Source organism: Hemicordylus capensis, chromosome 1 (genome assembly GCF_027244095.1).
Source record: "Hemicordylus capensis ecotype Gifberg chromosome 1, rHemCap1.1.pri, whole genome shotgun sequence".
Classification (NCBI taxonomy): Eukaryota; Metazoa; Chordata; class Lepidosauria; order Squamata; family Cordylidae; genus Hemicordylus; species Hemicordylus capensis.
The window spans coordinates 205,038,842-205,053,771 of NC_069657.1; the positions used below are offsets into that span (position 1 = coordinate 205,038,842).

At 45.0% G+C, this 14,930-nt stretch overlaps 1 protein-coding gene and 1 long non-coding RNA gene across 3 annotated transcripts in view; one reads left to right on the plus strand and one right to left on the minus strand.

The window, feature by feature from the left end:
• Window positions 1–1,256: 1,256 nt before the first annotated feature.
• The window catches only part of FRZB (frizzled related protein), a 49,192-nt gene continuing 35,518 nt past the window's right edge, over window positions 1,257–14,930 (minus strand). For both annotated transcript variants that reach the window (XM_053286645.1, XM_053286644.1), the window contains 2 exons: window positions 11,471–11,534; window positions 1,257–3,111 (listed from right to left, as the gene is read on the minus strand). In XM_053286645.1, the coding sequence (XP_053142620.1) occupies window positions 3,001–3,111; window positions 11,471–11,534 (175 nt within the window). In that variant the 3' untranslated portion in view covers window positions 1,257–3,000. The remainder of the gene's footprint in view (window positions 3,112–11,470; window positions 11,535–14,930) is intronic.
• LOC128340852 (uncharacterized) lies at window positions 4,601–14,409 on the plus strand. The gene is made up of 4 exons (XR_008314027.1): window positions 4,601–4,696; window positions 5,801–6,032; window positions 8,003–8,149; window positions 14,085–14,409. It is a non-coding gene; the product is annotated as an uncharacterized LOC128340852 (long non-coding RNA).

Below are 14,930 nucleotides of genomic sequence, written 5' to 3' on the forward strand. Positions count from 1 at the left end.
CACAGTCATTTAGCGTATCTAGAAATTTGACCTCTTTGTCCTGACTTGAATGTAAATTTACCCAGTCTATGTGTGGGTAGTTGAAATCACCCATAATTCTAACACACTGTATACTTGTGTCGTACACTGTGGGAGTTCCAGGGTGGGGCAACGCGTCCTGGCACCCCAACCCTCCACGCTGCTGGCAGTAGCCAGTAACCGTCTGGGCGCGTGATTCGCCTGCACAAGGAACCGCCAATTGTCTGCAGGGAGGTAATCCTTTTAAGGGTTCCTCACTGCTAGCACGTGAGGAAGCCACTGATCATGAGAAAGGGCTCTCTGTCCTGGGACAAAACAGCATAAAAGAAAAGTAATAGGGTAGGCCTAGCCCCCGTTGCCTGGAACTGTTGAGGTCCCCCTTGAAATTTTCATTGTAAGACTGGAGAAAGAGCAGGTGCAGCTCTGCCCACACATCCCTTTGTACTACGGCTATCCACCCTCCTTCCTCACCTTCTGTGGTACCCTGGCCTTCAGGTGTGCCATGCAGCAGGTGAAGGAGAGGGCCAGATAAAAGAACTGCAGAGGAAAATAGTGGGATGAGCCTCATCTGCCTTTTCTCCTGCATCAGTTCCAGTGCCCAGGGGAGATGTGGCGACCCTAGAGATTCTGATCTTCATCTCCTAGGTGAGCCTGAATGAAGTTGAAGACAAAGAATATTTATATGCTACTTTTCAACAAAAGTTCCCTGCGTCTATATTGACTGGAGGAGCTTGGATATGGTACAGTGTGGCTTCCCCCACTTGTTACATGACATCGAAGTACTGACTAGCAAAATGTCTGCCATATTATAAGAGGTGTGTGTTATCTAGATGGAGGGTTTGAATACTGCAGACAGAGAAACAATGTACTACCTTGCAGGATCCTTGACAGGGCTGGTTGAGTCATTCAGTGTCAGGTGCTGCCCAAGTGCAACACATTTCCCCCCAAAGGAGTGAATTGCAACCATTTGCTTATATAGGAATAAATAAAGGAGTGCACTCACTGAGGCCAAATCTCTTTCTTCCTGAACCGTCCAAACATTAAGAATCAAATCCATTCCTCTCTGTACTTGGATTCCATTTCTTGGTCGTGCTAGAGTGTGACAGAACAAAGGACAAGAAGGAAAGAATGCTGGGAATTCATGGTTATATGTAGGAATAGTTACTAGTTTGAAGAATTCATTCTTGAATTGGCATTTCAAAAGAGAACTGCCACAACTATCAGTGAGAAGACAAAAGCAATTTGTAACATAAATGTTTTATTTTCTGCTAAAATATCTGTTTTATTTTAGTTCAGTATCCTACTGATAGTTTGAATTACAAAGAAGAGGTAAAATTACAATTTCCAACTATTGGCGCTGGCATGTAAGGCTTAAATGAAGTGATCAGCAGGATGACCTGCTGTTACGTGTTGAACAGAAGTACAGCACAGGCTAGAGAAAGGTACGTGTATTGCCAGGATGAAGTCTCTGTCCCCTACTGCAGTTCTTATGTGAGACTAGTTTTATGGAGCATGGCTGGAACCTTCATTGTAGCTGCAGTTCCTTTCTTACACATCTCCAGTACTGACCATTGGACACTGCTGTTTAGTGTAGGCACTGAAAGACAGTCATGGTGATAAAGTGCAGGCCTATGCCAAGAAGCAGGCCTGTGAAGGCAGTCTAGTCCGACAACCCATAAAAGCAAGCAACAAAAAAGGGGGGGTGGGGTGTTATCAGAGAGCAAGTATAACATAACTTCTGGCGAGACTTAACAATTCTATACAACCTTTCCCACAAGGATTAAGACATTCAGAAGCAAGCCCTCCGTGCGGTATTTGTCATGGTTAATGTTTTAAAGCTAGACTTAATACAAGTGGTTTATTGAAGAGGAATTGACATTTAACAGACCTACTCTGGTATCAACTGAGCTCTTTGTATAATCCTTTTTCCGTACTGCCAACAAGGACTTTCAGTTGGAGGGGGGAAATGAACTCTAAAAGCAACAGAACTTCCACCCTACATAGGTTCCTTTCAAAGTATTATTGTTATCTTTTGCTATCTCCAATCTTCTTTGTATTTTGCAAAACTAAGGTGGTTCACCTGCCCTCCCTCTCCCAGTTTTTACAATCCCCTGCCATTCTTAATTTGTATGCATGTGTGGCCCATACAGTTTTCACATAAAGAAAAATTCAGATTCTGAATGTACACTTGATCCCAATCTTATGTGTTACTATGGACTAGTTCAGATGATTTTTATCTCAAAACAGAGACAATATATAGTGAGAGGAACAAAAACATGCCTTTCCACCCCACATCACAGTTGTGTATATGCCCAGAATGTGCAGTTGATGTCCCCATCATATGCAGACTACTAACAAAATGCCTAGGGCCTACAAACATTGGATGTTATGCATGTAAGCCCTATGGAATGATTCTTACCAGGCATGGCATAGTGGGAGAGCACAAAGGCACGATCTCATCCCTTCACTATACAAAATATCCACTTGGGGAGATGGTCTTCTGAACTGGCCCTGTATCTGTTTCTACGTTTCACTGCCTCCCCTGACCTCTGTCATGATCTACTCATTGTGCATAGAAAAATCATTCATAGGGTGCTGCTGCTGAACTGAATGGGGCAGCTTGTGTGTGTCAATGATGCACATACAGAGTGTGCACAAATCTCTGGCTTGGAGTAACTGTGTACACATAATGGCCATGGCTAACTCATCACATTTGCCAATTCAAAAACACTCATATAGATGTAGTCCACAGCTATTTGTAGTACAATATACAATTTTGTCTGAGTGTTTATATAACTACAAATACAAGGGGCCAGAAAAAACAAATGAGAATATAAAACTAATATTGACTACAACATGGTCTCATAGTAAACAATAGAAATACAACGTGCAATAGTGCAATTTCTCTTTTGCTGCTCCAACAAGGCAAGTCTTTAATTTATATAAGTCCATGGATTTCTCTTAATATGTGACATTTTGCTTCTAGTTGCGCCTTTGCCGTGGATTGCTGGTTCTTCCAGATTTTTGAGCAGAATCACTTTGTCCGGGTTCATTGCGGCCTTTTCCAGGATGACGGAGTTTTTGATCCCATCGCTGAAGGATTTAAGACACACACACACACACACACACACACACACACACACACAGTGTTAGATTAACATAGTTGCATTTTCTTCCAAAAATGTGCAGCTTCTCTTATCTCTAGAAAAGAAATCAACAGCCTAGGCTGCAATGTTGCCACACACAAAAAAACCCCAAAGCCCTTTAACAAATGTGTGCATGAAGGTGGATTTAAAAATATCAAGCGCTTTGTGTCACTTGAACTATAATTTCAAAGGAGGCTTTGCCAAAGCAGTCACCATGTCTTGACCCACGTGGCAGGCTCATCACAGTGAAGAGGTGCCAGTCTATTCCTCCATTACTCATCTGGCATGTGGAGTTCTGGCCCCACAGTGAAGCAAGCAGGAGGAAGAATGGACAGATCAGTCAACAGTGGCTAACCTGGTCTCCCCTCCCATGGAGAGCTCAACAATTTGCAAACTCTACTGGGTTAACTTAGGCTTTATTAAAAATAAAGCACAGAGCTTATTTATTTGTTTGCCTATAGGCTACAATAGTCCATTTTTATGGCTGTATACAAGGGGTTCTCACTTACCTTTTGCTGAAAATCTTAGAAAGACTGACTGTGCAACTTATGCCTAGGTGAATGTCATGTTCATCAAGGGGGATTAGCCTCCTAGTCAGTAGCCAGTTTCCTGTCTGCCATCTGTAATGCTAAACATCACTTACTGCATGTGAAATAGGTCCGTCACATAAGTGGCTTGCCTGTTCCAGCAGTCACTGTCCTCATGTGATGGCCCCAAAACATGGAGTGAGAACTGCTTGATGAATAACTGGCAGATGGAAAATTCACAGGAAGCGTTGATCTCCATGAAAAAAGAGATGTGTAGCTGGGACCTTAGTCCAACCAATTCCATGCTTAACTTATACCCAGACTCCCCCTTGCCTGACATTTTGTGCCTCCATGGGTTTGCAGAGTGAGAGTAGAAAGAGAGAGGATATGTTCTAATTTGGGTTACCCAACTAAACACAGTAAGAGCGAGAGATGCAGAAAAGCCCCAGTGCTTTATATTAAAATATAGAAAATAAAAGAAATGATGAAGTTAGGTTTAGAGTAAGAGAAGACCATCAAGTGACAGATAAATGTACTAAGCATGAATTGGCCACTGCTAGAATCCATATATTTAATTCTTGTAGACGTGCCTCAGCCTCTGTGGGGATGCGTCCCAGCAACCCAGCTGATTGGCTGGGCAGCGGAGGGATACACCTGATTGGCTGAGGAGCGTCTCAGTGGTGGAGGACAGAAGTGGTGGCGGGCCCGGCCCGGCCATGGAGGCCAGTGGTGGCAGGCCCAGCCGGCCACAGAGGCCAGCAGTGGCGGCGGCGGGCCCAGCCCGAATGTGGTGGCTGGCGGCGGCGGCAGCAGGCCCAGCCCGAATGTGGAGGCTGGCGGCGGCAGCAGGCCCGGCCCGACTGCGGAGGCTGGTGGTGGCAGCAGGCCCAGCCCGAACATGGAGGCCAGCGGCGGCAGCAGGCCCGGCCCGACCCAGCTGTGCAGGCCAGAGGCAGCAGCGGGCCCGGCTGCAGAGGACAGAGGCGGTGGCGGGCCTGCCTGACTGTGGGGGCAAGGGGCAGGAGGGAAAGACATGGGGGGAGAAGTGACGGTGGGGAGGAGAGGCAGCTGGGCCCAGAAGCAGAGACTGGGGCAGAAGGTAGGGGTGTGTGTGTGTGTGAGATGTAACTGCCGGCCCCAAAGAATGCACAGATGCTCTGTGCGGGTTGGCTAGTGGCAAAGAAATGCTCACACCCAACCTTTTGGTCTATTTTCAGCTGTGTACTGGGTATACGGTCGTCCTTCGCCAACTGTGGTTTTCCCAATTGCAGGTTTGAGTATCCGCGACTGGGAAATTGTGGCAGGTCTGCGGTTTGGCGAGGGTTTTTTGAAATCTGGGGGTTTGGGGGGGATTTGGGGGGTCAGGAGGTCATTTCTAGGAGTCAGGGGGCAATTTCTAGAGGCAAATTCCGGGGGTTCAGGTGCAATTTCTAGGGAGTCAGGGGTTATTTGAGGAGGGGTCGGGGGCATTTTTTCCCTATTTTTAACTGATTTTTCGGTCTTTTTGTGACTGCAATTCCCCTAACCCCCTGTTCCCCATTGGTTTTAATGCCTTGTCAACCGCAAATTCGCCAACCATGAGGTTTTCCAGGAACTGAACCCTCACGGTTGGGGAGGGACAACTGTATTATTAATTTTCTTTGGTCACATTATTGTTAATTACTATTATTATAACTAACTGCCTCAAGCTGAAACCCTGTTAATTTTGAACCTGAAGTGCCTTGTTAAAAAGGAGAAAAAACACAACCCAGACCACATCAGATGTAGAATTTACCTCCCAAAATAGAAATAGTATCATATGTTGGCTATCTCTGTGTGTGTGTGTGTACTATTTTAAAATCACTACATTAAAGCTCAAATCCTGTAGGCTCTAGAGGTGGCAGTGGTAGGAGAGCTAATTCAGTTCTAATTATATGTATAGCCCTACTTAAACTAAAGTTAGTTCCAGCTCTGGCCAAAGCAACTGAACGATTTGTGCAAATAAAATTCTTGAACACATGAATGTTTTCAAGATTAGCCCCTAAGGTGTATTAGAAAAACAAGTAATCACTTTTGCGGGGGGAGCGGGGGTGGTACTTGGTTCTTAAACATTGCCCTTTTCTCTTTCAGAGTGACTTTAATCAAGCAATCCCTGGCCACCTTAGAGATCATATTAACAGTGCAACCTAACCGGCCAACACCAACATAGGATGACTCAAGCAGAAAAGTGCTTTGCATTTAGTTTTATTTATTTTTTAAATAAAGCCTAAGTGAAGCCACCTGTGGGCCCATCTGAGAAAACAGAATAGGAAAAGCAGTTGAGTGCTTTGAATGCAACAGCTGGACAGGAAAGCAAACCAAGGTATGAAAGACAAGCCACTGCTCTAGGCTCCTAAAACTGTGGTCAAGCTGACCCCTTTCGTCACTTTTAATGTTATCCTTCAGTGTTACAGTACCAACCTTTGTAGGTTTCCCTTGACTCTATTGGTTCACACATTGTGGAGAACCTTGGTTTCAACCATGGGATGTTCCCAAGCCATGGGAATGTGCACTCCCCATGCCCACACAAGTGTCTCCTTATAACTGGTTTTAAAATAAATCTTTGAACTTTTATTTTAAAATAAAATAACTCAGTCGTGACATCTGAACCAGCTGATCTTCTAACCTACTTACCTGAAGTAAACCATAATTGGTAACATCCAATTTTGGTTTCAGATCATAGTTCATTTCAAGAAAGTAGGTTAAAATAAACCAAGATCAGCTGGTTCAGATGTGGCCAATTTTGGTTTATTTGGACCTAAACGGAAGTAGATGCTCCGGTGGACATGGAAGGGAAAGCACACACTCCCAAGTCTGTTACATGGAGCCAAGCTTTATCTGAGGTTCTGACGTCATTCACACAAATGAAAACTGTTTTCTACTCAGGTGTGGGGTGTGTGTGTGTGCTCCCCAATTTTGTATGGAAGCAAGGTAGGAGGGAAACCTTTTCCTCCTACCTTGCTTACACATAACCAAAGCACACACAGCTCCCAAAGCTGGGTAAAATACAGTTTTTTAAATTGTATTGTATAATTACCTCTTTGTGTTACATCTAAACCAGCTCATTATAAGTCTCTTCTCACACGCAGCCTAACCCAGGCTAGGTAGGAAGGCCTTTAAATTGCTGTCAGATGGTGTCCTTCCACACCCTCACATATAGCCAGCGTATGAGGAAGAAAAACTGGAGCAAGCCAGCTAGCCATGGCTCTCACATAGACATACTGGCCAGCCACATCACCAGGTGTCCACGCGTTCAACAGTTGGATGAAGATGACAGTATTGAATCTACTTCAGGTATATTCCATCACATGAATTGGAGTCTGATTCCAAATCATGCAGAGGAATCTTTCTCACATTCAGTGCTGCCTTCTTCTTGCAGACATCAGGGTGGGGTGGGGTGGGGTGGGGTGGGGGACACAGCTGGCTGATGTGCTCCCATATCCCCCCTGCATACTTTGACTCATAGCTTCTCTATGCAGGAAACTAATGTGTGAAGACAGCTTCTGTTGTTTTTTCATCCAGCACTGACTTCTATCCAACACTGGCATATCTTTGTTCGTGTGTGGGGGCCATTCATCTGAATGGACCCTAAGCCATGGTCTCTTGTTTATTTTTATTGACTGAGTGATTGATTGATTGATTTCTATACCACCCTTTGGAAAGTGGCTGAGATGTTTAAAGCCATGTGATTTGTATTTAGGAGTCATTCAGATGAACAATCCCACACATGATCAAGAAGCACGCCAGGAGGGCACTGGGATGCCCATGGATGATGTCCTGACAGGTGTGCTCTTTGGTGCAGCCCGTCTTCATTCACATGTGCTGGGATGGTATCATTTGAACTGGTTCACATGTGCTGGGACAGTATTGTTTGAACTGCTTCTTTGTTGCCCTCCACTACAGGGAAACTACTGGAGCACTCATCCAGTTCAGTTTGTGTTCTTCTTTTAAAGTTGTTAATACTGAGCTGAGGATGGGCTATTGTACTCACTCTGAACTGAGGCTTTGGGAAATATGGCTTCAAGTATAAAATGTGGCTTCTTGATCATGGAGAAAGTATGTGTAATATAAGTCTGATTAATTTGTCAAGACTCCAGGCCAGTTTGGCTTAGAGGTAAGTGACAAACAGTGTTTAACAGTCTGCAAATGAAAAGGTTATCTCCATGCAGACTGTGTACTGGAACAAGTAACTGAACCATCTGCTCTTGTCTCTTGGACAAAAAATGCAAAACACTGGAGTCCTGCCCAATCAGTTTCTAGTGCAATAATTATGCAGCAGTTACTTCTCTTCAGGTTGCCTTTCTCTTGCAAGGATGTCACCTTTCTTGGGCACTTTGGGCACTTCTGATACAACGCTGGCCGGAGCTGCAAGGAGGTCCGCTGCAGCCTCACACCAGCGATTTCCAGGAGAGCACCGGCGGGGGAAATGTGGTAGGGGAGGTAAGAACACTCTCCCTGCCCCTTAAAGAACCCCCCCCCCGCCTCTGAACTGGCTCAAACACTGGACTTCGGACCTGGTTTGGCGGTCTGTAAAAGGACCACTGAACCGGTTTGTGCACATCCCTAATGCTCAGTCATGACTAGTGCAATTACAAGAACAAAAACTTGTTGAAAAACAGGAAAGACCAGGAAGTTTGGTAATCCAGACAACAGCGGAGCTAAATGAATTAAATAAATGAATGTTCACTTCATGCCTGTGAAATGAACAAGAACCTATTCTTAACAACAATCACAGATGAAACATTGGTCAGTATTTTCCCAAACATAAGCCAAAGTTACATCCAAACAAGACTACCATAATGCACTATATGTGGGGCTGTGTTTGGGAGCTTCAGTTCTTCCAGAATGCTACTGAAAGGCTGCAAGTTGGGCGTTCAGCAAGAACATTATAACACCTTTCCCAATTACACTGGTTACCAATATACTTCTGGGCCCAGTTCAAAGTGCTGGTTTGATTTTTAAAGTTATTTGCAGCCTGGGACTGAGTTGCCTTAAGGACCACTTGCTTCCATATCAACCTGCCCAGTCTTTTAAGATCTGCTGTAGAGGGCTTGCTCTCTGGTCCTGTTAGCTGAGATGTGGTTGACAGAGACCTAGCACAGGGCCTTGTCAGTGGTGGCCCAACCCCATTCCTAGATAGATTTCTTTGCCTCCCCCATACTTGTTGTGTTAAGAAACATTTGAAGACTCAGCTTTCTAAGATGGGCTCTTCTCTGTGATAAGGTTGATTGTGGTTGGAATTTTATTAGTCTATTAGTTTGTTTTTATTATTATTTTTTCATTTTTTTTACATTTTATATCCTGCTCTTCTTTCAAGGAGCCCAGAGCGCCTTACAACAACCCTGTGAGGTAGGTTAGGCTGAGAGAGAAGTGACTGGCTCAGAGTCACCCAGCAAGTCTCATGGCTGAATGGGGATTTGAACTCGGGTCTCCCCGGTCCTAGTCCAGCACTCTAACCACTACACCACACTGTTTTTACTGTAGTGATGTATTTATTACATCTGACTGATTTTTTTTATCCAGCTTTAAAAGCAAGCTTAAATAAATATATATATATTAAATTGTCTCAAATAAATAAAAAGTTTAGCCAAGGCAGCAAAAACAGGACATTTACTGAGTCCCTCATAGGTGAGTGATAATGTGGCTGGAAAGCAGCTTCAGCTTGGAGGGCCATCACTTGTTTGGGTTTGGCTTAGTGTATTTGAGCATGGGGAAGGGGATAGCAGTCCTAAGATATCATTTCTTCAGAAACAAGAGCAAGAAATAATATATTTTAAATGAAAGATCAGACTTGAAAGCCTAATTCTGCACAAAGAAATGGATCCTCAGCTTTCTTGGACATATTTTCAGACATGAAGCTCACACTACAGGGTTCACATCATCATTCTATCCGCGTTGCCAAGGCACTCTAAAAGCTTTGGTGTGAGTCAAAATAACCCATTCCATGAATACAGAAATAGCAGAAAGACACTCAAAGCTCAGCATTTTCTCCTTTGGTATCCCAAAAGACAGGTATTTAAAGTTCCTGACTTAACGCTATCCAAGCCCCTGTAGTGATGAACTGAGTGAACTATTGTTTAATAATCTGGCAGCAGTCAGGGAAGCAGAAAAACAAAAGCAACTGGGGAAAACAGACCCAGTGTTCAAAGGGAAACGCTGACTAGGAACAGCAACCATGAAAAAAATCTCCAAGGCCCCCACATACATGACCAAATATAACCAGTGCTAAAAGGTGTTTTCTTCTCTGATTGTGTATGTACTTTCAAAGGACATTTGAAAGTGGCCATCCCCCCCACCCCCCGCCTGATGAGAAGAAATAGTAGGTTGACAGCCAATGGAAATCAGATATATTGGTGGCTGACACATTCTCTACCGCTAGGTACAGAGGTCTTTATGTGAACAAAAAAACACCAAGGGCCTCCAGTGGGTCAGAAGCACATGCCACACAGCACCCGCGCCACGGCCCACATTGACAAAACTTATACATAGGTCTGTGCATCAAATCAGCCCAATAATCAGGAACAAGGCGATGCGAACCCAATCGGAGCATTTTTCTTCAGCATTGTTTCCAGAGAAAAATGCCCTGATAGGGCTTGCATCGACTCAGCCTTGCACTGAATAGTATCAGGGGTAGAGGTGGGGGTGGGGCTTATATTTTCAGAAGAGCCGGCTTGCTTGAAGGAATTAGCTGCCTTCTGGCAGCTGGAGCAAGCCATATCTTAAAATGCCACCTCTTCTTTCCTGGTACTGACCAAAAATGCACCAGGAAAGGAAACAGCAACATAATTACGTTGCATCTCCCCCCCCCACATTGTGCATTACTGCCGGGGGCGGGAGTACGGGATGGCTATGCCCTGTAACTGAGAGAGTTCTGTGATGGCTGGATCCATGTGGCCGTTCTTCTCCCTCCCAGGCAAGTACTGTTAGGCCAAGAATGGCTTTGGGATGCCTGACTTATGGAGCCCCTCCTCCATACTCCAATGCAGGGGACGGCACGCACACATCTGACCTCCACACATAATGGCTGGATCATGACTGGGTTGTGTGCAAAGGTGCTCTTTCCTATCCACTAGTGGTTTAGGAGGCTCTGCTTTGGAGTGCTAGTCTCTTCTGAGCATTCATTTAAAAAAAATTGTTAATGATGCATTTGATTCAGATTTTGACAGTTGCAAACATATTAATGGAGAGCCCAACACGCCTGAGGGAAGTGTGTGTGCATGCACACACATGCACAGGCACACTTATATAAATGGTTATGAAATGTTTCACTTTTATTTTTGTAAATATCACAGCAGATTATGACCACAAAAATTCAGGGTAGTACAGCTTTGTACTATCTTGATTACTTTCATATTCAATTTCAATCCTTACATAGGTTTCTTGGTCTGAAATTAACTATGAATTATCTTATGACTAATATTTTGGAAAAGACTAATTAATATGTTGAAAAATCCATGTAGAGTTATCATTGTCTAATTTATGTATATATTTATGCGTTAGAAATGCTGCTGAAGATTCATTTTGGTAGGAGTTGAACTGGGTACAGTGAAAAGGAGAACGAAATCTGACCAGCAAAACAACACTGTGTGTTGATGGGTGAAGTCTGAGACTGCTATCTTATGCAACTTTAATTGGGAGTATGCTGCACTGACCTCAGTGTGACTTACTTCTGAGTAAAATGCACAGGATTGGGTTGCATATTCAGTGAACGTTGATGGTACCAAAAGCAAAACTTCAAACATGAATAAATCATTGTATTACCTTTACTTTTTTACCAAGACGGTCCTTCCATTTTTCAGCTATGGAACCTTCTACCAGGAGTAACCTATATAATATCAAAAGAAAAACCCTGTTATTCTAATATACACAAGCAAGAAAAAAATGGGATCTGCTTGGGGGGGGGAAATAGTCTGGTCATGGAGAAAATATATGTTTATCTATACCAGCCAAAACTTGCATGTCTGGGCAGTTTACAATTCAAATGTAAAACATCAAATCACTTAACAATTAAAAACATTTAAAACATAAAAATTCTAAAATATTTAAAACCCAGTATTTTAGAAAAAGAAAAAGAAAAAAGATTTCTTTTCTTCTTTCTAGAACCATAGATCTAATTAAAAGCCAAGGTGAATAAATGCGTCTTGAGTGCCTTTTAAAAAGTTGCCAGAGATGAGGAGGCTCTTATCTCAACAGGGAGTGCATTCCAAAGTCCAGGGGCTGCAACAGAGAAGGCCTGTTCCTGGGTAGCCACCAGGCATGTGGGCGGCACCCGCAGATGAACTTCTCCAGATGATCTTAACAGGCGGTGGGGCTCATGGCAAAGAAGACATTCTTTTAAATACCCAGGGCCTAAGCTGTTTAGGGCTTTATAGGTAACTAGCCGACCCGCACAGAGCATCTGTGCGCTATTTGGGGCTAGCTGTTCCCCCCTCCCTCCTGCCCCACTCCCCCTCCCTCCTCCTCCCCCACTCTCTTGCCCCCTCTCTCTCATCTCACCCTCCTGCCCCACTCTACCTCCCCCTCCCCCCTCCTGCCCCACTCTCTTGCCCCCCTCCCATCTCACCCTTTCCCCCTCCTGCCCCACTCTCTCTTGCCCCCCTCCCTCTCCCACCCCTCTCATCTCACCCTTTCCCCCTCCTGCCCCACTCTCTCCTGCCCCCTACCCCTACCCCACTCTCCTGCCCCCTCTCTCTCCGTCCCACCCTTCTCTCTCATCTCACCCTCCTCCCCCCTCCCTCCCCCCGCCACACTCTCTCTTTCCCACTCACCCCCTTTCCAGTCTCTCCGCTGCTTCTCGCCAGCCAGCCATCCCGCCGCTGCCTCTCACCCCCAGCTGCCAGTCCGGGCTTTGCCACCTCGCCTTTACCCGGGACAGCCTGGCCTGCTGTTCCGCCACTGCCTTCCACCCCCAGCGGCCAGACTGGGCTTTGTTGCCACCGCTGCCGCATCCCTCTTACCTGGGACGGCCCCGCCTGGCAAGGCCAGGACGTCCTGCTGCCGCCTCCTGTTTTGCGGCCCGCCACCATCCTCCGCCATTTTTTTTGCCCCAAACTCTCTCGCCTCAATGCCAGGAACTCTCGCGAGAGTTCTGCTGCCAAATCCTGGGCACGCATGCCGGCTAAGAGAATTAAATATATAGATAACCAGCACCTTGTATTTTGCCTGGAAACGTATAGCCAGCCAGTGTAGTTCCTTCAAGATAGGAGTAAGATGGTCTCTCATAGAAGACCCAGAGACCAACCTGGCTGCCTTATTCTGAACCAACTCAGTTTCCGGACTACATACAAAGGCAAACCCACATAGAGTGCATTGCAGTATTCCAGCCTAGAGGTTACCAGAATATGTACTACCATTTTGAAGTCGTTCATCTCAAGAAACAGACACAGCTGGCGTATCAGCCAAACCCGATAAAAAGCACCTCTGGCCACCGCCTCAACTGGGATACCAGGGAGAGGTTCGGATCCAGAAGCACCCCCAGACTACATACCTGTTCCTTCTGGGGAAGTGTGACCCCATCCAGAACGGGCAGATCAAAATCATCTCCCGAGTTCTGACCCCGCACAATAAGTACCTCCGTCTTATCTGGATTCAGCTTCAGTTTGTTATCCCTCATCCTTAAGGGATGTTAAGAGACATTAAGGTGAAAGTGGACACAATGGTGACATCAATTTACCAGTCAACTGCTGGTCAATTCTATGGAAATCACCAGCCTTCTCACTCTTTGAAAGTGTTTGCTGCCATCAGTGGCAGCTCAGGACCTCTGTACACCTGAGGCAGGGTGCCAAATTACCCCCGTTGTGTGCACCCTCCTTCTTCTCTTTCCTTAAAACAAGCAAACAAACTGTGTGCGTTGGCTAGAGAGACACATTTCAGGTGGTAAATAAATAAATAAATAAATAAATAAATAAATAAATAAATAAATAAATAAATATCAAGCAGAGGCAAGAGGGCAACTTGTCGCCTTGCGAATGCCCCAATAATCTGCTGCCTGAGGTGGCCACATTACCTCACCTCGTGGGAGGGCCACCTTGGCTGCCATCACTGGTACTCACTAAGGGAAAGGTACTGACACTGCTTTCCCCTTCACCGAGTGCCAGTAGTGAATAGCTCTGGTGCAGAAAATAGTCACTGAGGTCATTCACACAAACAAAAACTGTGTTCAACCCAGGTTTGCAAGCTGTGTGTAGTCCCAATTTTTGGTTGTGTGGAAGCAAGGTAGGAGGAAACCTACCCAGCTTTTCCTCCTACCTTGCCTCCACACAATCACATCTCCCTCCTCCTACCTGGTCTGTGCCTGCACACTTTGATTTTACATTATGAAAAGAAGGATGTTAAATAAACAAATATTTATTGTCAATTTCTATCCTGCTTTCAGCTAGGGCTCACAGCAACTGGCATTCAGTCATGGCTTCTATCCTCACAACAGCCCAATGAAGTAAGCCAAGCAGAGAGAAGGGCTTGCTCAAGCCCACACATTTTCCTCCACAGTAAGGATTGGAAGCTGGCCCTCCAACAGATAAACCCAATATTCTAGGCCACTATACTACATTGCCTATCTAAATACTGAATGGATGGACAGACTAACTGCAAGAGAGTGGTTGATTCAAAATGTAGAGCTGCCTCTGAAGACTTTGGAAGTTGTCGCTACGGCAAGATGTTGCTACCTTAGCTACTGACAAGAGATAACCCAGGGCTGGATGAATCCCAGGGAACTGGGATGCCTAGTAATTTAACTGAGGCACCTAGACTAGGATATCCAGAGGCAGTGTTATTAAATAAAATCTTTATTTGTCTCAGGCAGCCCTGTTTCTGTTCTAAGTTTGTTACTTATAAAGTGGCTAAAGCCTATTTACACCCCCCTGCTTTCCCATAAGGTCAGACATTTAGTCTAGTAATCCACTGTCTGGCTCCTAAATTTTGGGGCTGGCTCCTAGATCCAAAGAAAATGTGTCAAGGCATGTGTTAGCTGTAGCCAACACATCATACCAGAGCCTGAGTGGTTGAACTTGTTGTCAGTTTTCCATTAGCACCAATTCAAGGCGCTTATTTTTACTTTTGAAGTGTTGTTGAACAGTCTGAACCTGTTTTAAAGCCTTGAACAGCCATTTTAGGAAGCACACTCCGGAGAGGATTAAGTAGCAGGCCATGGAGAGCTACTGCAAGTCAAATATATATATATATATATATATATATAAATCCAGCTGGTTCCTACTCCAGGTGA